The 26,225-nt window shown below is 42.2% G+C and overlaps 1 protein-coding gene across 1 annotated transcript in view; it reads left to right on the top strand.

The window, feature by feature from the left end:
- Nucleotides 1–26,225, top strand: part of LOC146812236 (uncharacterized) — a 314,283-nt gene that overhangs the window by 105,821 nt on the left and 182,237 nt on the right. The window contains exons 3-4 of the mRNA XM_085619257.1: nt 1,062–1,149; nt 8,108–8,212. Of these exons, the coding sequence (XP_085475383.1) occupies nt 1,062–1,149; nt 8,108–8,212 (193 nt within the window). The remainder of the gene's footprint in view (nt 1–1,061; nt 1,150–8,107; nt 8,213–26,225) is intronic.

Here is a 26,225-nt window from a genome sequence, read left to right on the forward strand (position 1 = left end):
TTTGGGCTAGACTGCTCTGATTGAAGCAGGGTCAAGTCTGATTTGCACAGAGCGGGATCCAAACTGAGGTGACATGGTGTACAAAATAACAATGGACTGGGATGCAGCCGGCGTAATTACTAGTGGCTGAGATTATTTCAAGCATTCCATCCATCACTTTTTTGTACACTTTAGTGTGTCCAGTCATGATTCCTGTGCAGACTGTCACTGGAAGCAAGCGGAACCCAGCTGATGAGCCCATCACTTCTGCAAAACCATTGCAGGGAGGCCCTTGCTTGGCAGTTCAGGCTTGACTGTTCTGATTGGAGCAGGGTCAAGGCTGATTTTCATATAGCTAGGTTCAAACTGAGATGACATGGTGTGCAAAATAAGGATGGATTGGGATGTGGCCCCAGTAACTGCCAGTGGTTGAGATTAATTCAAGCATTTCATCCATCACTTTTGTGTGCTTTCTTCTTTTTTCAAGCCTAAAATTGGTCCAAACTTAACATAGTGAGGTATAGACAGGGTTTCAAATGGGTAATTAACCCCTTCCCCGCTCATGACGGAACCGCTCCGTCATGAGCCACAGTTGCGCTGTGCTCATGACGGAGCGGTTCCGTCATGCCACGACCGTTGGCGGCCACTCCTCCCACGCGGCGCTGTTTCCCCGCCTGTGCTGGGGGACAGCGCAACTGGGCGGAGACATGACGGAACCGCTCCGTCATGAGCACAGCTCAACCGTGGCTCATGACGGAGTGGCTCCGTCATGAGCACAGCGCCACCGCGCTGCCCCCCGCACCCCCCAGCGCTGCGGCGGAATTCCCGCCGCAGCGAAGGGGTTAAGCGGGAGTGTTTGTTTTTGTTTATAGAACAAATTCTACAAGGCTGGGTCAGGTAGGTTTGTCTCAAGATGCGATTTCACCGTATCATTGTAGGGAAGACCTGAACTCAAAGTTACCAGTAAGTAATCAAGACTTTCACTGCTGCTAAATTGTATTTTATTGTTATCTAGCTGAGACTTTTAGCAAAACAAAGACAAGAGGATAATGTGGTGTTTCAAAATCTTGTTATTCACACAGATTGGGCTGCCTCTCTAACTGGGAAAAACTTGAAAGACGCATTTAATGAAGAAAACATCTCACTTCAGATTTCTTTGTTGACATACAAGTGAGTAGAGAAAGTATTTGTTGGCTACCCACGATGGTTTGTATTACATTTTATTAACTCATTCAATGCTCGGCAAAAGAAGAATTGAGTCATGGTTCTCATGTGTGCACCAGTTTTGCCAGCTTCACCAGAAATGTCCCAATGATATATGGAAATTCTAGCACTTACTGAGCTAAATTTCAAAAGATAGCAAGTTAGACATGTTTTTAATGTAAAGGAAGAATGCTCTTAGGCACTATATTCAGAACTTTAAAAGCTGAATTACATCAAGAAATCCTTATTAGAAATGTCTATTGAACCTGCAAGCTTTCGGCAAGTGTCCTTAGAATAAGTATTGACAAAGCCAATAGGTCGCACCTTTAAAGGGTAGTGGCGAACTTTTAACTTTATCAGTGCTCGTTTGTCAATGCTGCTGGTTTTAGCCACAAAAGGAAAACAAGCAAAACTGGCTGCTGGTACGATATTGCACTGTGGGTGCTTGCGTTTGCACGGTGGACACGTTGTAATTAATTTTTCATGATAGCTACCATGCATGAACAAGTGTGCACATGTAGCTGGAAATGTTGTATTTAAAAAATATTTGTTTTATATATATATATATAACTCATCTATAACAGTTAATGGGCAAGTGCATCATGAGTTACACACCAGCATCCATTTTACTATTTTTCACCTACTATTCCAAGACGGCCGACAGGTTTTTACAATGGTAAATTATTGTTTTTTTTCCTTTTTAAATTGTGCTGAAGTGCTCAAAACAGAAATGACCAGCCCAGTAGTATGTTGCATTTGCCAGGCCAGCGTTAAATAAGAATTTTTAAAAAATGAATAAACAAGTGGCAAGCAGTATAGGAAGGGCGGGGTAACGAAGGGGAAATGGAGATTCACCAAAGAGAATGATCATAGGCGAGAGTGTTGAAACGAAAAATGAAACAATACTTCTCTGCTGTCAGAAGTGGAAGTATACAACACATCCAATCAGAAATGTGGTAAATCAGCTTTTTTTTTTTTTTTTTTTCTTAAGTCCTCATTTACCCAAAATATGCTCCAACTCATAGAGAGGTTTTTTTGACCCATTTTAGAACGTTTAAAGGCAAGTTTTTACCGGTCTGGTCATGCCCCGAGGGTAGAGAAGGATGCCTTTAGCTCCAGATCCGAACCTTCAAATATTCATATGAGCCTCAACCTTTATCTTGAGAGTTTGGCAGTGCCACAATTCCCTCCTCAGGAAGAAAGAAAAAAAAAAAAAAAATTCCCTTTTCTTTTTCCCTCCCTAGGGTTTTTTTGTGGGGCATATTTTTAATCATTGGACCCAAAGATCAAAACCAAGAACAGATATCATGAAAATACAGTAAAAGAGAGAGAGAAAAATAGAAAAAAAAAGAAAAAAAAAAAAAGGAACTCTATATGTAGCTAACTCCTGTCTCCACCCATTTATCCCAGATTTCCCAGTATTTTGTTTTTTTTGTGCTTTCACCAGCTTGATCTAGGTAGGATACCCTCTGAATGGAATGAATCCATTCCTCCTTCGTGGGAGGGCAGGGGAGAATCCATTTAATACAGAGCTCCCTTCGGGCTAGTAGAATCAAGGTAAAGAACAAAGCTTGGTGACTTTTTGTTAATACCCCACCAACTGCTTCCCTTGGAATTAGCCCAAAAATTACTGACGTAGTTGTTAATTTTATATCTGAACCCATAATATCTGATATGGTCTTACCCACATTATTCCAAAAGACGTGTATTACTGGGCAGCTCCAGAACATGTGGACCTCGTTTGCCCTATCTTCTCCACACTTAGGGCATTTCTTGATTTCACGGCTTCCCATTTTCGATAATCTCTGAGGAGTCCAATAGGCCTTATGGACTGTGAAAAGATGATTCTTTTTTAAGGGGGCAGCATTTATACAAGACCATAAAGAAGACATAGATACTTGCCCTATATTTTCGAGCTCTTCATCCGGTAGATCTTTCCTCCATGTCTCCATGAAAGAGACCTGCTCCTCTTCCCCATTTTGGGCAAGTAGCCAGTACCATTCTGCCACTTCTTTTACTTGTGTTTGTCGAGAGGATATCTTTAAAGCCAAGTTCGAGTTTCCTTCCAAATCTTTTCTAGAGGATTTTGTCCAGCTTAGCAGTTGATAGTATTTAAATTTTGATACCTGGTCTTCACAGATTACAGATATGTGGGACCAGGATATAAGTTCCGCCTCAAATAGTAGTTGACCCCAGGTATTAATTTCATATCTCCTCAAAGGTGTTGCGAGAACATCCTCCAGACACAAGGGCGTCCCCGGAGAGTCCCAAACTGGTGTAATATCATTATAATAAGGAATTTTTAGAAGGCGGCTCACCTGGGACCAAAGCTTTACTGCGGATAGCAAAATCTTCAATTTAACTTTTTTGAAAAATTTTGGATGACCAAACTTTAGAAGGAAACATCCAGCTTGTTGGGAAAGGTCAAAAGTAAGTGCCTTATAGAGAGGCGAGAACATAGAACTTTCAATCATCAATTGTCGGAATTTTTTTAACTGGAACGCACACAAATATAGGTATAAATCAGGGGTTGCAATACCTCCATATTCCTTTTTTTTTCTCAGTTTTCTCAGGGCTATTCTCGGGCTCTTATTTCCCCATATAAAGCTTGAAAAAAGCCCTTGAACCTTCCTAAACCAAGCTCTTGGGAACTCTAAGGGGATGGTGTTAAATAGAAATGTATATTGAGGAAGGATTGACATTTTTAATAAATTAGATTTGCCCAGAAAGGAGATAGGCAGTGCTCCCCAAGTTTGTAATTGGGAGCTTACTTTTTTTGTCACTTTTTCGAAGTTTATCTGTGCAATTTTATCAATATTTTGAGCTATCTGTATCCCCAGATACCTTATTTCTTTTTTTGTGTAGATACTTTTGAAATTTGTGTTCCATTTCATTAATTCTGTCTTTTGTTGGTTAAGTAAATATCCTGAAACCCTACCAAAATTTTCTAATTCAGACCAAATTCCTGTATATGATGACTCTCGGTCACCTGAAAAGATGATAAGGTCATCCGCATATAAACCAATTTTTTTCTCCCATCCATTACATCTGAATGGAATAATATTCTGGCTAGTTCTCAGCTTATATGCCAGTGGTTCCATATACATATTAAAAAGTAACGGGGAAAGAGGGCAGCCTTGTCTAGTCCCTCTTCCAATCCGTATGGGTCTAGTTAATTTCCCATTCACCAAAGTTTTTGCTGAGGGTTTTTTATAGATGGGTTTGATTGCTGTTATACATGTTTCACCCAGATCAAAACGTTGTATCACTTTGAACACAAATGTCCAATTGACCCGATCAAATGCTTTGGCAGCATCAAAAGTCATTACTGCCAAAGAAGTCTTGTATGTTTGGGCCATATCTATAGCTCCTATGAGGTCCTGTACTAATTCACTGAGCTGTCTCCCTTTCATGAAACCCTTTTGATCTGGGTGTATGATCGAACCCATCACTTTATCTAAGCGTTTGGTGATAATCTGTGTGTAGATCTTATGATCGCAATTTAGGAGAGAAATAGGCCTATATGACTCGCATATTCGAGGGTTTTTTGTTTGGTTTTAAGAGGATTGTGATGGTCGCCTCTTCCCATGACGCAGGGGGGGGGGTTTCCCTTTAAAAAGCAGGAGTTGAATAGTTGAGGAAGAATAGGTGTCAATTCTTCTTTTAATAGACTGTATATCTCATTCGGGATGGAGTCCGGGCCTGCCGCTTTACCCTTCTTTAAAAGCCTAATGGCTTGAGTTATTTCTTCCATAACTATGAGGCAATTTATTTGTTCTTTTTCATTTTGTTGAAGTGAGGGAAGAGTCAATTCTGATAAAAATTCATTAATGCTCTTTTCCTCAATTATTTTTTCTTCCGTATATAAATTTTCAAAAAATTGGGCAAAGGCCTCCTCAATTTCAGTATCATTTGTCATTATGTTGCCAGTATCTACATTTCGGAGGTCTTTTATCCAATTTCTCGTTTGGTCAGTTTTTGTCTTCCAAGCGAGAAGTTTACTACACCCCTCTCCATATTCGTGGTGAGCTAGTTTACTAGCATCCCACTTTTTTTTAATTATGGTCTCTAGGTAATCAGCAAGCTTATGTTTTGCATTCGTTAAATTTTTTAAGATATTTGGATTTTCCTGTTCCTTTTCAAGGTTTTCTTGCCATACATGTATCTCATTCTCTAATTTCTTAATATCTTCTTTTGTTTTCTTGGCATGTGAGCAGGATATGGCTATTAATAAACCCCTCAAGAAAGCCTTGTATGTATCCCAAACTGTTTGTATTGGGGCAGAATTAAGATTTATGTCAAAGAACTCTTTAGTCTCTGCTTTTAGCTTTTCAATTATAGTGCTTTCTAATAGTAGTGTCCTATTAATAGTCCATCTCCGTGTTAATTGAGCATTATGTGTGAATCAGCTTTGCTCCAAGGCTAAACCGAAAACAATTGTAGTCACTTGTCTGAAACAGCAGGGTTTCTTCTGTTCCTCATGATGTTTAACAACAAACAATGCGCTTTGTTAAATGGAAGTGTCCTCTCTCTAGGGCTTGATAACAATGTGAGGTATCGTTGACAAGGTACTGACTGAAAAGGATGTTGTTTGGCAGAGTTTGTATATAGCGCGAACTTGACCCGAATCCAATCAGGTATCAGAGCGCTTTACATAGCACCAGTTACGTTACATGAGGACACACATTAATTTTTTTGTTTTTTTGGTTTTTGTTTTTTGTTTGCGGTTTGGCCTATATAGGACTGGTTGGTAAGGCGTGTAAGGTTTGAGAACAGGGACTGTTAGACGGAGCCCAACCAGGAGCATTAACAAAGCGACTTATAGAGGCACTTTTAAATCACCATGAAAATGATATGCAATCTACTGAGGAGTAAAGAGGAGCAACCCATTTAAGCCACTGTTAATAATCAAGGAGAATTATATTGAGTCTGCCAATGACCAACAGAGGGGAAAAAACCTTTGGAGGCACTGCTATCTCACCAGGAAGTATTACACGGAGTCTGTGCAGGAGCGTCAGAGGTAGTGGAATCTCCTCCGCTGAGGCGTAGGAGCGTCGCCCCACTGCTCCAGCTGCAAGCTGAATGCAAAAAACATAAAATGATAATAATGTTTGTTATTATCATTTTGTTTTTTGCATTCAGTTTGCAGCTGAAGCAAGGCAGTCAGGGCTGGGGTAGGAGTGGTGGAAGCACCTAAAGTACACATGCCGCTTTGACCGGCTGTCTCAAGCCGGCCAAAGCATCATGTGCACTTTGCATGTTCTCCATGCAGGCTGTATTACAGCCTGCGGGGAGAACATGCACAGCCTGCTAGTCCCTGTCTGAGTGCCGAACCACGGCGCTCAGACCAATCACAATGCTTCTAAGTCAGCCTGGTGATTGCCCAGGGGATTGTGGGAGGCAGTGTGCTATCTGCCATGCAGAGAGGAGGACGGAGAAAGAAGAGGTGGCAGTCAGCAGTAAAAAGGTAAGTCCTTTTTTTTTTTTTACTTTCCTCCCTCCCTTTGTCCCCCAGCACACCCCCGTCACACCACCCCTGGTCAGTAACAGCCGCTACTGGACAGAGGGACAATAGAGTAGCAGCCCATTAGAGCCTCTCATGGGCTGCTGCTCTGTTGCCCTTCTGTCCAGTAGCGGCTGCTACTGACCAGGGGTGGTGAGACCGGGGGGGTGTTGATAAATATTATCAGGAACAGAAGAAACCCTGCTGTTTCAGACAAATTACTGAGGAGAGCAATCGGGGACAGGAAAAACTTCAAAGTAAACTGCGATTTGTATGACATGGTCAGGTTTAACACAATACTCAAGATTATGTGTATAGAACAGCTCAAAACCCAGATCAACAATTGTTCTTCTTCCTAAGGGGTCTCTCAGGCCACAAAACAGAACAAACTGGATTGTACTTGAGAAAAAGCTAAAATATTCGGATTAAACTCCAGTAAAATTAAAATCCTGACAATGAACAGTAGAACTGCAATTCAATGCTGCGGGGATAAATGCAGAAACTTAGCCTATCCCACCGAAGAGCACTTTAAGACAAAGTAAAAACCAGGCGAACTGCATCAAGTGCCAAGCCCACAAATAAGAGACTTGACGTAATTTGTCATAGGTTTTAACAGTAATATTTGGCTCATTTTCTTTAGTTTTAACTATTGTGTTTAATTTAAATTATTTTTGTATCTAGGCTTATGTGAAAGGTCGTTATGCTTATACATTGTTGGCCGAAAGCACCTTTAATAATATTGAAAATCACATATATAGAGATGTAAGCCTATGTAATCACCATCGTTAATTATGAAATAAGGGCTAAGATTCAATAGAATTAAATCAATGCAAACATGTTCTGTAGTGAATGACCCAAATGATAAAATTTTACATCCGCCTAGTCGTTTCTCTTTTCTATTTTTTAATCTAATAAAAAGTGCCTATATTTGTTGGACCAAGAAAGGAAGTAGGCATAGATTGTGCATTACCTTTCAAGTCATATGTCACTTCTTCATATGCGAATTTCTGATCTTTAGAAGAAAGAGTATTTTGTTTTCCCAAAGATAAAGTAATATCGATTTTTCAGATGGTTCAATAGAAAGTAACCTAATAAAATGCTATTTTTCTGTAAATAATCTTATTGTTGCCACTATGACACAGTGACACACGGTTAAAATGTATTATACACCATAAAAGGTATATTTATTTATATTTTTTAAAATACATTTATAATGGAATATTACTTTTGAGCTTTGTCGATAAAAATAATGAAGAAGTGTTCCAAAATGTGAGTGCTTTTTGATACTCTAAGAAAGAAAATCAATGAATAATGTAAGCTAAGTTTATCCTTTTGATCCAATTCAATTTATCATTACTTGCAGGTTACAAACTACAATATGAACAGCCATGTTTTATCACTCACTGTTTTAAAATCCTTTAGGGTTGTTGCAGCTGATCTGATAATACGACTTATTGGAACTGAGACAACTGACAAAAGCATCACGCTGTTACTGCAAATAGAAGGCAACTTGTCATTACTAAATAAGTAAGTACAATATTTAACCTACTCAAAATGATACTGTCTCATTTAAAAAAAAGCCCTCACAATGCTATTTAAATAAAAGTCGAAGCATGGTCTGTTCAAGGCTGCAGGGTCAAACTTCGACCCTTTGAGCGAATATAATAACTGAATTATTAAGGACGGGCCCTTCCATGCCCATCATTGCCCGGAGGAGGCTGGGCTGGGCCACCCCCCTGACATCTGGCCTAGGAGGTCCTTCTCCCAGAATCTGACATCCAGAGCAAGATCAAAGGTACAACCCCCACTTATTGGACTGATATTTTATCACTGCAAGCTAAAGGGGATTTATAGATATTACGGGGCTTATTTATGAGCCCTTGCGTCACTTTTGCGCCGCCAGTGCAACACTATTTGTGACGCACCAGCAGCTTAAAAAATTAGCATTGTTGTACCATATTTACAAAGTGACGCATCTAAGTAGATGCGTCACTTTGTAAACCCCTGCGCCACATTATACCTGCACCAGGTATAATGTATGCAGGGGGAGTGTTCTGACGCAAGAAAGGGTCTTAGAAGTGACGCAGTGAAATCTATAAGATTTCACTGCGCCACTTCTAGGACCAAATGCGTCAATATCTTATGCCTGCCTCATGGCAGGCGTAATACTGATGCAGACATATTTCACATGGGACTTGCCCATGTGAAATGACTCATTGCTGGAGTTGCGTCACTTTTGTGGCACACTCCAGCAATGCATCATTTTTGCGCCTACAGGTACGTCAGAAATACGGATGTATCTGTAACTCTTGCGACATGATGCGTCATACTGTAAATATGACGCATCATTGGTGTCGCAAGGAGAGCACAATGAAAAGTGACACATCGCTGTTTTCTCGCAGCGATGCATCACCTTTCATAAATGAGGCCCTAGGTTTCCGTAAGGCTTATATCCCCAGGGTGCCATCACTGAAGGTTGCCCGCCTGTAACAAAGAATCTGTTTGGATCTTTTGACTTTGTCCTAGCTCTGGAAACTTGCAAATATGGTGAAACGGGCGTGCCCTGCAAAGCAACAAACCTTGCTGGAGCAGTCTGCTCCCACAATGGCTCCCACTACAATTGATAAAATGTTACAAAGGGTCATTGGTGCCCTTGCAACAGAGATTGACCTCACTGAGCGGCATCTATCCCTAACCCATGATCTTTATTTTTGGGCACCTGATTTGACCTCCCTCCATTCTACCTCTGACCCAGAACCAGTGCCACAGGCTTCTCAAGCCAATATCTCTGCTAGGGAGAAGGAACCACTAACAACTGGCCAGTGAAACGGAGAAATAGTTTGTGGACCCACCAAAAATGGGAAACCCAAGCAACCTAGCAGGACAGGCATAAAAAGAAAGAAGTGAAATAATGGAACGCCTGACACTGGAACACTTCAGGTTGACCCAGATACTGCTTTGGATCTTGCTCAAGTACTTTGAGACTATCCAACATGGATACAGAACTTAATGATGGACCTACAGACCCAAGTCAGATCTATTGTGAAAGAAGAGCTAAGCTCTCTTTCAGTTCGGGTAGACAAACTGGCAGAAACTTTGGAACTGTGGGTGGGTAGGTTGATGCCAGTTCCAGGGAAAGGTACAGCTTTTAACCGCCAGGCCGACATAGGTGTGCAAGCACCTGACCAAGTACCCAAGGTCAGAATTCCCGTCTGTCCAAAACCCCACTCCTACCCTTGTTCCTGGTCTGGCTAGCAGGGAGCCTAGGAGTAAAAATCCAGCATATCCTAGTTTGGTAAACAAACCCACATTATGAGTCGGCGTGGACCAAGGCACAGAGGGGAGGGGGATTGTGGATCGTAACGTAAAAGGGCCGGAGAAGGGTATAGCGGTCTACCTTCCATCAATTTACCCCCTGCCTCATCTCCATATGTTATTGTCCTAGTGGGCGTACCAGAGCTCAACCCCCGACAGCGGGATTTGCATTGCAAACTAAAAAATAAATGCATGTTTTGGCTAGCAAGGAGAGGTAATTCTCCTACGAAAATGCTGGAGAGATCCTTATGACCCACAGGGTCAGCTGGGTGGGGAGGTAAAGAGTCAGCATATCGAGTTGGAAGTGTCGACTCGAACTAATATTGAGTGCAGATTATCGAGATACAGAAATATCGACTGCAAGAATATCGTGGTCAAGAATATCGAGTTTAAGGTAGGAAATATCATTTCCAAAAATATTGAAGTCATTAATATTGTTTGCAAAAATATAGGGGCCGATTCCGATTCCGGACGCAAAACGAACCGATCGACACGGACCCGGACCGAATACCGAACAACACGGACCAGCGCAGTACGACCCGTGCAGTATGATGCAACACGTGTGAATTCCAACCGACACATACGGAATACAAGCCGTACGACCGAGCCATAGGGAAAATAGTGATCCGGCCGGGAAACCAACGTGATTTTCACCGACCGACACGAACCCGGAATGAACCCGACCGACCCGTACCCACGATGTACGAGTAGTGCACCTCCATCAATTCTCTTTCTCCATATAATATTGGTCCCCCAGTGTTCTTCTATGGTGAAACAAGTGCGGGTCCCTATCCCTGCAAGCCGAGTGGGAGGTAAGATCAACAATGGCCTGCCAATTCAACAACGGGCAGGGTAGGATTACTCAGCCAAACAGAGCTTTTTCAACTAAACAACAAGATGTGCTGCACAGAAGCACACACAACAAGTTCACTCCAATGAACAAATAATGCTATATCTCGACCACACCATGCATGCACACCAGAGTCAGCGTCTTCAGCAAACAACATGCAGAGACCATTGTTAGATTTGTAACTGCAGCAGTTGTAGAGGAAGAGAACAGTTTCATCACCATTGTCTGTGCAGCCATGACTAAGACTTGCACTCGAACTCTCAAGTGGTCTGTCAACCCCTTTCAGAGATGGTGACAGTTCAACCAAATTATGAGAAAAAAAACAATCCCGCAAAGTAAGTTCCAGGAACTTTGGTGTGATGTGTACTCCACTGTATCCTTACTGAAGGAAGTTATGGGGAGACATTGACAATTGCTGCTTACTGCCCAGCTTTAATAATTCAGGCGCACATCAGAAGGTTGGCAATGTTTGCAGCCAAATCATGTAAGAACAAGGATCCCTACTTCATTTGCTAGGAGAAGGTGATGTCCTTGTGATGACGACTACCTCACCTATGCAGCAATTCTCTATGCCCTGGTAAAGCTCAAGTGAGACAGTAACAGCTAGGGAAACAAGTGTCTGCATATGCCATGTTAGCCAGGCACCAATGAGCTGGTCTCATACAGCCTCGATGTCCACTGTGACAGCACTGTTAAAATAACACCCCTATCAAGTCGCGCTTGACACCAGGGTACAGCTGTGAAGCCAGAGTATTCTCTCAGTGGAGCTTCTATGGCGCACTTGCCATAAGCAGGACAGCACTCAGATGACTGTAGCCTCTGCACTGGAAATAGAGTCTGGGCCAGACATTCACCTGATTTTGCAGGCTCATTCTTTACTTGCTTCCACAAGTAAAGTGCATCAGGAGACAGCAGGAACAAGGCAAGAGGAGGTAATTATGTTAGTAGTCTTACAGAGATCAACGGCTAAGCTTCTTCTCAAGGACCCCCCCCCCCAGGCTACAACCAGCAGTTCAAGATTCTTTACACCTAGGAGAGAAATACTAACTATGCCTAGTGCTCTTGGCCAGAAATTAGAAAACATTTTTAATGTGAAGAAGAATGAAAACGAGACATTGCATATCTAAATATCTACCATGACAAGAGAGGTCTTAAAATCATTGGAACAAAATGATCTCCCTTCACTTGAAGAGAATCTTGGGGGCATATTTATGAGGAAATGGTGCAGCGTGGAGCTGCAGCAAATTTTGCAGCGCCAATTTGAAAACGCAGGGATGTGCAGTATCTACAAGAATATGGTGGACCCCTGTGTTTTCACTTGCACTTATGCTAAAAATAGTTGCCTGGCGCCAACACAGGCACCCTTGCGCCATAGAGCAAGGTTGCCTGTGTTGCAGGGATGATTGTTTATGTGCCAAAAAGGGTCCCTTACTGCACATAAACAATCAATAAAATTAGCTACTTTCATGTGTGCTGCATTCTGCAGCACACAGAAGTAGCAAATTGTCATTAGCAAATGATTATTTTTGTGTAGGAAGGGACACCCTCCTGCACCAACACAATCATTAATGGCATTTTCCTCTTTTTATGTGTGCTAAAGAATGCAGCACACATAGAAAAAGCAAAACCAAAGAGAAATAAAAGTATTTTTCCTCGTTGTGCCAATCAAACATCTGCTTCTGCATGGGGTTAGTTTTTGGCCCTGCCTCAGATTTACTGATCCTTGTCAATCTGGTGCACTATCAAAAAGCAATGGGTGCTGTGGTGGAACGTCCACAGCAAAACCAATTGCATGCAGATACCTGTATGAAACGGTGCCAAGTGGTTTACATCGAAAAAAATAACATTGCGGCCAATAGCAAAAACCCTCAGTGTCAATCAATCATTTACAGGTTGAGTTACGTGGAACATTGCGGTCAATAGCAAAACCCACTACTGACAGTTGACCACTTGCAGGTTGAGTTGAGATAAACCCTTATAGGGTATGGTAATGCGGGCCCCAGGACCAGGCAAAAGCAATCAGATCTCATTTACCTAGCCCGTGGAGTCCTGGTGCCGAGTTGTTCTGGCTGTCCTTGATGCTGAAGGGGAGCTGTGGGAGGTGCTGTTTTTACCACTTACACACTGCAGCAAGAAACAGAATGCAAAAACACAACAGATAAACAGCTGCTGATATCGGATGATGGTTGCAAGGCGGTTCAGGGCAGGTGAAACTACAATTCCTATAATGCACTGGACCACCAAGATTTGGACGATCACTCAGTGGTCCCGATGGCCAGCGAATCTTTGGATCTGGCGAGTGTTTTACCTGCACTTTGCAGGGGACTGGTGCCACTAGTCCAGAGGAGACTAAGGGCTCTTCTGGCTTCCACAAGGGTCCCTCTCATCTGCAGTTTTGAGTTTTAGCCAAGGACGAGGGTCGTTCTCTCAGTTCCAAGTCTGTTGCCTCATTAGTGATGTACAGAGTATCCCTCTTTTGCTTCATGCAGTTGGCAAAGTCCTGTTGTCAGTGAAACAGGTCTCCTCTTGGTCCTTTGTTGAAGTAAGTTGTTCAGTTATGAGGACCTGCTGTTGGGGGGACCCTTAAGTCCTTGATTTAAGGGATTTAGAGGTGTGGGAGCTAGTAGCCAATGGGCAGCTAGTCCCTAAAGATAATCTGTCCCTAAAGTGACCACATCCAGTGGTGTAGGTATCTTTTTTACCCAGAACCCACAATTTCTGCCCTCCCATTGATGGTAGAATTCTGTTTTAGGTATACAGATAAGGATGCCCACTCTAGAGATGTGGCCAGCATTCCTGGGGGTGCACACCTCCTACATATATAATTTCCCAGCTTGCCCAGGTCCAAGCATGCCTGGGGCAAGGGCAGAGCTGTGCACTCCTTACTGGGACAGCTCAGATGCATTTCAGAGGCCCTGTAGCCCTTGAAACGTGCTGCCTTGATGTGGCAATTCACTAGCCTGCTTGAGAGCAAAGAGGTGTAACCTCCTTTCTCACAGACCTTTGTTCCTGACTACTGGGAGTGATAACACTACCTGGCAGGAGGTCAGACACCTGTCTTGCTGCAGCAGGCATGGTAAAGTGTGGGCTGGTCAGCCAAAGCACAGTGAAGCTGGAGCAACCAGATGGGCAACCTTTAATATTGCACCTGGGTGCATGCCATGTCACACAGAGCATGAGAATTATATCAAGGCTGGGAAGGCATGCTGTTTGATACCAAACATGACATATTTTAGTGGCACCATAATGGAGCTGCCAATCTCAAGAGTGCTTGGTTGGCAGCCCATATTATCCTAAGGACCGCTAACACATAGTAGTTTCTAATGGAGATCACCACTATAAGTACATACATATGTTTGCACTTACATGTCCTCACCTTTAATATACTGCACCCTTCTTCCTGGGCTGGGGAGGCCTACCTTAGGAGTGCCTTGCATATATGAGAGGTAGTACTTTGACTGTGCCACACATGGTGAGGGCACTGTCAAATTCGAGCAGTTTACACTGCTTCTGCAGTCCTCGATGGCAGGCAGGCTGTCAGTAGTTTGCTTGGGTCACCGAGGATGGAACACAATTGTGCTGCAGTCCTGAGGGACCCTTTACCACCTTGCCCTGGGTATCCCGGTACCATATACCAGGCTCTTCTAAGGGGTAAAGTCTTTACCAATTTGTGATTACCAAGCCAAACATAACCCTTTTGAGAGAGAGTACTGGGGTAAGGGCAGCATTTAGAGCAAAAAGTGGGGGATGACCATACAAAAGAGGCACTTTCCTACACTTACAGATTGCACACACACTTGCACTATGGTGCAAGAGTGTGTACACTGGTGCATGTCAGCCTAAAGCATACCAGCGCAGGGACAGAGAAAAACACCTCCATATCCAAAAAGATCTGGTGCTGTTGTGCTCTCTCCCTTTCACCGAATGCAGCACAACAACTTTAGTTGATGTGCTGTTTTGCATGAATTTTCATAAATCTGGGTCCTAATTGATTCAACGGATCTTTAAAATCATTAATTATATAGAGCTGTTCTACTGTGTACCTGACAAAGTTCTAACTAAAGAATAATACATAATCACCAAACAGAAAGAGCTTTAATGTTGATGGCATCATGGAGGTACTCTCACACATTAAAGCTTGAGAAATTAATCGAATAACCTAGGGATGTTTTTTCTTCTTCTGTTGCCTGAACAGTAAGCAATGGTCTTTCTCCCCCTCCTTCTCAAAAGGCATTTCTTTTCATGGTGAAAAAATGTTTCTTAACAATTGGATCACAAATCAATTAGGTCCTCATTTATGAGAGGGTTGAGTTATGTTTGCACTACATAACGTGATACATGCATGACGCAAACCTCTAAGTCAGATTGTTTAATCCATGCATAAATCCTTTCTGTGTGGCTCTGAGTGGCTTAAAAAATATTGAGTAACGAAACGAAGTGCAAATTGCTGTGTTGCATTACTCTACCATAGGTAAGCACTCCATGGGCATTGTGTGAGTGTTCCCACGCAACTCCCATGCTTTTTGGCCCGTCCCCCAATTTCCAAGAAATAGTAAACCTGGGAGTGCGCCAAAAATGTATACTTCCCCAGGGGAGATGTAACAAGTAGAAATATCTCTATTTCTCCTTTTTTCTTCTTTTTTGCGATGTGTGCTGCTTTCTGCACCAAACATAGAAAGAGGAATATGCCTCCCAGTATTGATTTTGTGCAGGAAGGTGCCCCTTCCTGCTCAAAAAGCACCTTCATGCACAAAGACAACCCGAATGCACCACAGGCACCGTTGCACCAAGCTGCAAGAGTGCCTGTATTGGCGCTAGACTGCTAAAAGGGCACCAGTGCAAGGGACAGGACAGGAATGAACCCTATTACCTTCAACACTGCACATTCCTGCCCTTTAACTGTCACGCACTGCAGCACAGCAAAGTGACTTGCTGCGCTGCATGGCTTCCTCATAAACAATTATTCCAAACAAAGGTTCAGAGTGTACAATTCACAATAAATATAAACGGCAGTTAATGAAACATAAATTATATGTATAACAATGCACACATTGAGATACAGAAAGAAAAAGGAGAAAAAAGAAGAAAAGTGGCCCTAATAGAAAAATCGTACAAAATTTATTCAGTGAAACATATCAACAGGGCTCAGTGTTGTAAGCTGGTACACATAACATATAAAAAACATATACATAACCAGACAAGTGGCAGACAAGGAGATAATTACATAAAAAGCGGAGTTTCAAAACTTTGCATAAAACTCCAACAAACAGAAAATGTGTCCTCCAATAATTGCGGCCACAATTGCGTCAACGGCGTTTCGACCATTGGCATTAATCCACGGTCATCTTCAGGACATAAAATTTACTGAGCATCCCAAATGGTCAATTTATATATCAAACGAATTAAGTATTGCTGTAAATTCAATTTAGCAGAAGGCATCTAAAGCAGATTACAATAATAACGATTTCATGGGGCCACAAACGAGTAAATCCTCTTCAAATTGTGCCCGTATTATATCCAAGCGGAATTCAATTACCGCACAGCAAGTTAATTGCCAGCCAAACGACGATTTCAAAACATCGTTCCGGAAGGCAGATTGTCACCCTAATTTATAATGATCTGACCTGGAACTTAAGAGCGGATGGGTCAGGCTTTCTAGGAAATACTTGTATCCAGAGGAAGTATAATAGTCAAGAGAGTCTAAATGAAAACACTGCACCCTCATGTTGATCTAGGTAGACATCAATCTCATGCTGCAAAGCCATCTATTGGGTGGGAGGATGTAGCCTTGTGGCAAGCGTGGTCGACCTCGAAGCTGGGGGACCGGGTTAGAGTCTTGGCAACGATGCTCAACATCCTGTGATTCTGGCCAAATCACTTAATCTCCCCGTGCCTACCAAAAATGAATGCGTCCCTCTGTAACTAAACTGGTGCTCATGTAAAGCGCTCTAATACTCCATGCCTAGGATCTAGTTCGCACCATATAAAACTCTAAAAAAAAGAAAAACAAATCATACCCATGAATCTCTCCATCTGGCAGTGCTTCTGCACTCCGTAGACAATTCCTCCCAAATCACTGGAGTCCATTAGGGTTCTGAGATGGTGCAGCCTCATCCACTGAAGCTGCTCTCCATTAAAAACTTGTACATGGCACCTGATGCAGAACATTACTGTAAATCAACTGGAAGGCTTGGGTTTTTCTGCTCGTAGTTGCACAGCATGTCTCCCTAATGTGTAAAAAATGTGCAGAGGGGATTAAAACTCCAGAACTCAGGTAGCCAAGTTTAGCATTGCCAATATGTTCTTATCCATGGGTTCAAGGACTCTATCGTATAATTTTCTTGTTAGACAAAGCCATCAAAGAGGGCCATTAGGATGAAAAAATGGATTATAAATCTGGTAATTCACTGCTATGACATAGCAGCAGTTGTTTACCACTGTTGCTACATCAAAAAAGAATTCCAGGTGGCTCTGGCTGGGCTCTTTGAGAGATTGTCAGAGCACCGTGCGAGAGCGAGCTCTTGGAGTAGAGAGAAGGTAAGGCACAGATTGTGGTGGGGCGGGTAGTAAGAGGACATATATATATATATATATATATATATATATATATATATATATAGAGTCCAAACCCCCACTCACAGTAAAAGAAGGGTCCGACACAGCCAGGATGCATGCAGGAGGATTTATTCCAGGGTAAGTTTACAGCGCAAACTTGGTAACATACGGCAGACGCGTTTCAGCAGTTCAGCTTTCCTCAGTGCCTGTTACGATAGTGGAGCCTCGCACCTGGTGGCCATTTAGGTGTTCACTTGGCCACTCCCAGAGTCTTACTCGAGGCTCCTCCTTTGTCTTTAAAGAGATGCTGCAATTCGCGCTGTTAAACCAGACTGCTGCATGCTGGTATTCGCAGTCCATATGCGGATCCCCCTTAAGTAAGTGGGAAATCCGAAGCACCAAGTGGCGTCCCATCAATGTGGCCTCCGGACTGCACCCAACCACAGCTTTCTGTTAAATTAAAAGTCCTCAGTGGAAACCCCTCGATGCTCCCTGCAGTCAATACTGCTCCTCTCTCCCCACGCAGTATTACCTTCACACTGTGGTGCTTCGATCTGCGCAGGGGGGCGCCGCGTTGTGCATCACCAAACACAGGTCCATTTAGATTGCTGGCTAACGCGGTGCTTCCTGATATATATATATATATATATATATACATACATATTATCTACTGGCGGTCACCAGTAGATAGTTATAGTTAGGACCGTGTTTCCATAGGAAATCCCCAACATTCTATTTGGAATAACTTTGGCGCCGATTGACGAATCCTCGCGAAATTTTCAAAATAGGTGGGGAGCTCCGCTCCGCTCATACCCTGAAAGTCTCGGGGGGATTCGTCAAGCGGGGGCTGAGAAAAAAGGGGGGTCCCAAAACGCGTTTTTCCCATGCAATTTTCCATAGGGACCTTTAGTCCAAGGTACAGCCCAAACGGCTGAACAGAATTACTTTAAATTTGGCAAAGAGGTAGTCCTCAGGTCAGGGATGTGCCTTTTGCATATCTGGAGTTAACTCTGTTCATTAGTTCCTGAGAAAATTGCAGTTAAAAGTACATACATATCTATAGCCGCGCACGGTGCGCGTACCGTGCGCGCACCCTAACGTGCGCGAGCGTAATTCTGATTGGTTGTTACATGTCAGTCAACGTTCGAATCGGTCGAAATCAGGAAGTGTCGGCCGCCATTTTGTTTGTTTTCAGTGCGAGAGTGGAAAAGGAAGGTGGCGAACGTGAAATGAGGGCAGGGTGGACAGTTCCTGACCCCCTAGCCTTGGTCAGGGGGTCACAGGAGGACCCCGAAGGGCCCAATAAAAGTTTTAAATTTTTTTTAAAAATTGCGGAGTGCGCGCACCGTGCGCACACTGCGCGCGCACGGTGAAAAACCTTAAAAAAATAAATAAATAATAAATACATAACTTAGCATTTAAAAAACCGTACAAATTCACTGAAAAAACCATCGGTTTCACACACGTTATAGTTAGGAATTAGCATTTAAAAAACCTTGCAAATTCACTTAAAAAACCATAGGTTTCACACATGTTATAGTTAGCTGGACATTTCACTCGTAAAAAAACAATGAAATTCCCCCGTTCTAGTTAGTAAAGGGAACTATAACTCACGCGACCGCAATCCAGTGCTGATGACGTCAGATATTACATCACTGATGACATATGTGTCTTTCTGTAAAATAAATATTTATTAAATATGTATAGCTAAAGGTTAAAGGAAGGAAAAATGGGTAAATAAGTGTCTAAATACAGTGATGTAATATCTGACGTTATTAGCACTGGATTGCGGTCGCGTGAGTTATAGTTCCCTTTACTAACTATAACGGGGGAATTTCATTGGTTTTTTACGAGTGAAATGTCCAGCTAACTATAACGTGTGAAACCTATGGTTTTTTAAGTGAATTTGTATATATATATATATATATATACTGGATGTAACCTCCCTTTACACCGGCATCCATCACTCTGATGGTGTAAGAGCAGTTCAGCACTATTTGGGGACCCGACCTCTGCACATGGTCAACCACAACAAAATGTTGTTAGCTATGATTTCCTTTTGCCTGCACAACAATTTCTTTATGTTTGGCAATCAATTCTTTCAACAGGTCAGAGGTGTTGCCATGGGGGCCAGCTTCTCTCCCAGTTATGCCTGTCTCCACATGGGCTACTGGGAGGAGCTGGTCCTTTATGGTCAACATCGTGATATTCTGTCTGAACATGTAATCCATTGGTATCGTTTTATAGATGATATTTTCATGGTTTGGCAAGGCACAAAACAGCAGATCCTTGACTTCATCGATGCTATCAATTCCAACACCCTCAATCTTGGCTTCACCTCAGACATCAGTCAAGATAGAGTGTTCTTCTTGGATGTTGAAATCTTCATTGATTTTGGTAAACTCAATACACGCCTCTTTAGGAAACCCACCGCGGGTAATACGGTCCTCCATGCCACAAGTCACCATCCTGTGCATCTCATTCGAAGCATCCCCTATGGGGAGATGCTGCGTATTAGGCGCATTTGTAGCACAGAGTCTGATTGCCTAGCGGCACAAAACTTGAGCAAATCACGTTTCCTAGCGAGGGGCTACTCTGCTCCAACGATTGACAATGCCATTCGCAAGGCTAACTGCTTGTCTAGAGAGGAGACTCTGATCAACAAGGGATCAATTGCTACAACAGTTCACACTAGGGAACCAGTTAGATTGATCTGGACATACAATCGTCAACACCAGGCATTCAGAAAAATTCTGAAGAAAAATTGGAGCTTGGTTTGTAATGACCCTGTCATTGGGGATCTAATGGCAGCTAGTCCAAATATCACCTTCAGGAAAGCTCGCTCTATGGGCGACGCTTTAGTCAAATCTAGTCTTGAGTTAGGTTCCAATACAACCTGGATGCAGTTTTGCAAAGGCTTCAAAAGATGCCCCAACTGCAAAGCATGTAAACAGGGAGTCAACAAGACGCAGTAAATGATCCCGTTTTGCGAGATTCCTCGTTCCATCACAAAACCACTCACTTGCAAGACCGAGTACGCGGTGTATGTGCTGGAGTGTCCGTGTGGCCTGCAATACGTGGGCAGTACCAAGTTGCAGGTCCACAAACGGATACTCCAGCATATACGGGCAATCAATGGTAGTGATGCATCTTATCCGGTGGCACGCCACTTCAAAGAACTACACAACAACAAAAGTGAACTATTAAAGTTCTTTGTCATAGATGCAGTGCTCCCTTTGAGACGTGGTGGCAATAGAGAAGCTCTTCTCCGTGCCTTAGAAATGAGATATATCCTCGAGCTAGACACTAAGACACCGCAGGGCCTTAATTCCAGTGAAGACCTCTTCACTTGCCTTTAAATTGGGCTGTATTAAACTTCACTCCCTATGTGTTAAGCTGCATTGCGTGTTGGTCACACCTCCTCCACCCACTGTGGGTTTTAACAATCTTAGATGACACATCTTTAGATATACTTTGTATTTTATATGTAGTCTCTGCATCTAGACATACTTTGACACTTGTCAGAATTTTGGTTAAAACATGGACTAGAACAAGGGCTCCTCTATATGCATTTTATAGCAACCTTACATGTTATTGTAGCTTGCACTGCGTCTTCTAGGCAGGTATGAATAATTGTGCAAGATGTCCTGGTCGATAACTCAGTGCTCAAATTGTCAGGGTGCGTCTAACTCAAATTTGTTGGATTATACCCACTTGGGTTCGACTTTATCTATTTAATATTGCACTTTGGATGTCCGCTTTGCGTTTGCAGGCAAGCATTATTATTCAATTTGGTTATAAATAACTTTATTGCTTTGTATAATACGAACACGCAATCAAAGTACAACACACACACGCCAAAAAAATTTCATTACTTGCCAGATTTGATGAAATGATTTTATCATATAATAATTTTATCATATGAAATCTGCTTTTTAGCATTTTTAACTGTTTGACGCAGATGCTTTTGATTCTATTGCCCTGTTATGACGTTGTCCAATGCTTGAGCAACTTTTCTATGTCTATGTATGCAGTGTTTGAATCAGCCAATTGTGTCATTCTATCAATTAGCATTTTGCACTTTAAAAAGCGGGATCACAACTCCCATGGCGTCATGTGATCAAGGCCTCTGGGGAGGCTGAAACGCGTCATGCAGGCGGTGCTGTGAATTTAAATAAAGAAAATCTACTCACTCGCTATCAGGGTCGGTTGCCGTTTGTTCCCGCTCTCCTTCAGGACAGTTGGTGTGCAGGAGTGTTCCAGGCGGATTCTCGTCATATATATATATATATATATATATATATATAAAATCTACTGGCGGTCGCCAGTAGATAGTTATAGTTAAGACCGTGTTTCCATAGGAAATCTCAAAATTCTATTTTGAATAACTTTGGCGCCGGTTGACGAATCTTCGCGAAATTTTCAAAACTAATGGGGCGCTCAACTCAGCTCCTACCCTGAAAGTCTCGGGGTGATTTGTCAAGCGGGGGCCGAGAAAAAGGGGGGGTCCCAAAACGCGTTTTCCCCATGCATTTTTCCATAGGACCTTTAGTCGCAGCTACAGCCCGAACGGCTGAACAGAATTACGTGAAATTTGGCAGAGAGGTAGCCATAAGGTCAAGGAAGTGCCTTTTGAAGGTCTTGTGTAAATGTGTTCAGTATTTCCTGAGAAAATAGCATTTAAAACCATATCAATATCTATACGCGCGCACCGTGCGCACACTGTGTGCGCACCCTGCCGTGCGCGAGCGCAATTCTGATTGATTGTTAGATGTCAGTAAACATTCGAATCGGTCGAAACCAGGAAGTGTCGGCCGCCATTTTGTCTCTCGCAGTCTGAGGCAGTGAAAAACAAAGGTGGAGAACGTGAAAAGGGGGCAGGGTAGGGAGTTCCTGACCCCCTAGCCTTTGTCAGGGGGTCACTAAAGGACCCCCAAGGGTGAAAAAAACATATTTTTTTTTTTCGAAAAAGCGCGGGGTGCGCGCACCGCACGATCAACCCCTCGTGGCCGCTCAACAGCGCGCGCACGGTGCACGCCCAGTGTGAAAAACCTGAAAAAAAAATATTAATAAATACATAACTAAGCATTTAAAAAAACGTACAAATTCACTTAAAAAACCATAGGTTTCACACACGTTATAGTTAGGAATTAGCATTCAAAAAACCTTGCAAATTCACTTAAAAAACCATAGGTTTCACACATGTTATAGTTAGCTGGACATTTCCCATCACTGATTACATATGTGTCTTTCTGAAAAATAAATATTTGTAATATATGTGTAGCTAAAGATTAATGGAAGAAGACATGGGTAAATAGATGTCTAAATACAGTGATGTAATATCTGACATCATCAGCAGAGGATTGCAGTCGCGTGAGTTATAGTTGCCTGCACTAACTATAACGGGGAAATTTCATTGTTTTTTTACGAGGGAAATGTCCAGCTAACTATAACATGTGTGAAACCTATGGTTTTTTAAGTGAATATATATATATATATATATATATATATATATATATGAAAACAAGCAACCAACTCCCACAGAGTGAACCATGGAAGGAGACACGGACTCCAGGCAGTTAGGATACGGCATCTGTTTTATTGAATCAGATCAGCCTCAATCCCATAGTAAAAAACAGAGACGTGTTTCACCTGCGCAGCAGGCTTTGTCAATATATATATATATATATATATATATATATATATATATATATATATATATATATATATATATATATATATATATATTTTTTTTTTTTTTAATTTGGAATAGGGAAGCAAGGTCATGTTATGTATGGCTCGCCTATTACGCCTCTGCCTTTGCATATCAGTTGAAAACTACTCCAAATGCTAATCCTCTCCTCATTTTCGGGCCCATACATACTAAAAATGCGTAGATTGGTAAAAAGTGAGTGACGGATGTTTTTCACCTTGGACATCTGAGTGACATCATGGGCATTTTGAGCTGTTCTCTGGTTGTCTATTTGATATCATTCATAACTCCTCAGTGAAAATGTCCCCCTAATTCACTGTTACTCATCCATAATTCTAAATATTACATTTCGTTTTTGGCTTTCAGTATAGGACAGGTAGTGCTGTAGAGCATTAGACATATGCAAGCTACAGTAGATTCCAAAGCAAACAAGCGTTTGCAATGCAATAGGTCTCACATTTGTGAAGGTTAGCGCCATTGGCGTTGGAAATCACAATGTATTTTACTTACGTTTAAAGGGTAGATATATGTGTTGTGCAGTGGAAATAGGTGAGCTGGATGAAATTGTTAGTTGTGAAATTGTGTGTTGTAGACTAGTGTGGTGTGGATTTGTGCAGTGGAATTATGTGACAAAGTGTGTTGTGGAATTATGTGGACAGAAGTTATGTGGTATTTATTGCACTGAAATTATGAAGGATTGTGTACCATGGAGTGTAAATTTGTGGTTTGGTATTTTGTCTTGTGAAGTGGAATGGAGTGGAGTGGTGTGCAATTGAGTTTTATGGGATGATGTTGAACTTTTTGCTATGGATTGCATGCATGTAGTGTGTTGTGTAAAGAAGGAATCAAACTGTACCTAGAACACAATTTCTTTTTAAGTGTTCATTAAGAGCATGCGCTGCAGAACTGAGCTGGAAACACCATTACATTACCTCTCAAATAGAATATATTTTTGTAACTGTGAATGTTCAATGTATTCCAACAAATCAAACCAACATTGACTTTCAAGTATTTTTTTAATTTGCAGAATAAACAATCGGATTTGTTTGAGGTATGTGTCCCTCCCTTGACCAACAGCATAGGGGATCCCCCAAGGGCCTATAATTTCCAGAGTGCTAAGTGCTGTTGGTGGTGTAGCCAGACCTGGCTGAAAGGCACCTTCCTGACGCGGGTTACATTAACAGTCAATTCTTTACACTCTGTTATTATTTATGTTTAAGTGCAGGGTATCCAAGTGCCCGGGAGTAGCCAACATGTTCAATGTTGGTGCTATTTAAAAACACGCAAATACACAATAAGTCGTGTTCAGCTGCAGTCCTCATTCAGCTATATCAGTGCAATCCTCTACTGTGCACCTGCTGACCTGACCGGTATACAGCTGTAATAATGTTTGTATTTGTTCATTTCCTCCTTGTATATTAAAGAGCTCGGAAAACAATTGTTATACATGTAAGCTGAAATATCTCATAAGTAAATAGTTAGCTGAGACTTGTTGTTAGAAACTTTGTATTGTGGTACTTAAACAGTTCTGCTTGAGACACATAAATCGCAAAATATTGAAATGAATGTGACGAAATTACATTTGAGAAAACCATAGGCACTAAAGCAGAACACCAATAAAACAGAAAAAAGCTAAATGCATAATGCTCCACATAAAATGTATGTGTGGCCCTATAAACATGTACGTGACAAAGAATGAACAAACTATCCTTTATTTAAAGCAGACTATGCACTGAAATGTAGGTGCACAGAATTAGCAATACATGGAATTAAAATAAAACAGCAACCTGTAACGTTTTGCCTACCATGGAGGGGCACGCAGAATCAGCAATAAACAGATTTTTGGAAATTTTTAAAAAAGACCCAGACATACTTTTCCTTCCTGATTATGCACACAGCAGCTACCAGGGCCGGCTTTAGTGCTGGTGGCGCCCTGTGAGACAATGTTTGTTGGCGCCCCCCCCAATGACCACCTCCACCACGGATTCTCTCACTAGCACCCTTTAACAGTGACCAAGTCACCATAACCACACTCTCTCAGATGCATTGAATTAGTTATAAAGCGCCTCTCATACCAGTGTAGCCTAGGGTGTCCGAGCACTTTGCATCACACACACATTACACAGACAATCAATCATACAGTAAATCAGTGTATAGGAAATGTTACATAAGCCAAAGGACTAAAAGTGTAGGAGTCACATGTCATCCATACTGGTAGGCAGTATAGTTTAAGACTGCTTGGTGTGGAGAAGCACAAACTCAGAGTCGAAAAAGAAACAGCATAGTTGGGAGTTCTCTTTAATAATAAGAATCAATATCTAGCCAAATTAATCTTTTTTGAAATATTAATCAATGTTCTAATAATGTATACTTTGCAGTGTGTATGCAGTTCTATGATGAAAGTTAATAGCTCACTATTCTATATTAGGACTTTAAGTTATAAATTGCAAGTAACAAAAGGATCTCTCTTTTGAAAGCAGTAACCTGCTGATCTGTTTACATCATACCCACTCTGTAATCTACTTGGTACACATTCTTTGCAGCAGGCATATTAACCCTCTGCACTAACTTCACATAAGTCAAAACCTCAACTATGCAAAATGCTGATCTCTCTCCAGGAGGATAATTAATCACAGGAGTTATTGTGACATTTAAGTGAGGCCTGGTAATTGCCGGGGGAAAGAAACGCTGCAGCAGGTGCTTCAAAAGCATAATAAACTTTCAAGCACGGCGCCCCCAGGAAGCCAGCACCCGGTGCGGTGGCACCGGTCGCACCGCCCTAAAGCCGGCCCTGGCAGCAACTTCCATATGAACCCCAGAATTATGGGGGAAGGCTTTGCCAGCATGTAAGCGAAACAAGTTGCTGCAGCAAAGTGCACAGAAATAATTTCAACAGGAGGAGGCACAGACCATGTTCTCTTTCTCCCTGGGGCTCTTGGATCACAGCTAGCCCCATGTTGTCTGGGACATTTTTGATTTCTCTCTGGTGCTGCCGCAGGAAGTGAGAGGAGAGTCGGCTCCGGTTTCAGAGCCTGCCCCTAGAAGCGCTGAGGCAATGATGTAAGGGCCGTTACTCTTTTTGTTCAAGGTGTCACTAAAGGAGGGGA

This window comes from Triturus cristatus, chromosome 7, assembly GCF_964204655.1.
Source record: "Triturus cristatus chromosome 7, aTriCri1.1, whole genome shotgun sequence".
Lineage (NCBI taxonomy): Eukaryota > Metazoa > Chordata > Amphibia > Caudata > Salamandridae > Triturus > Triturus cristatus.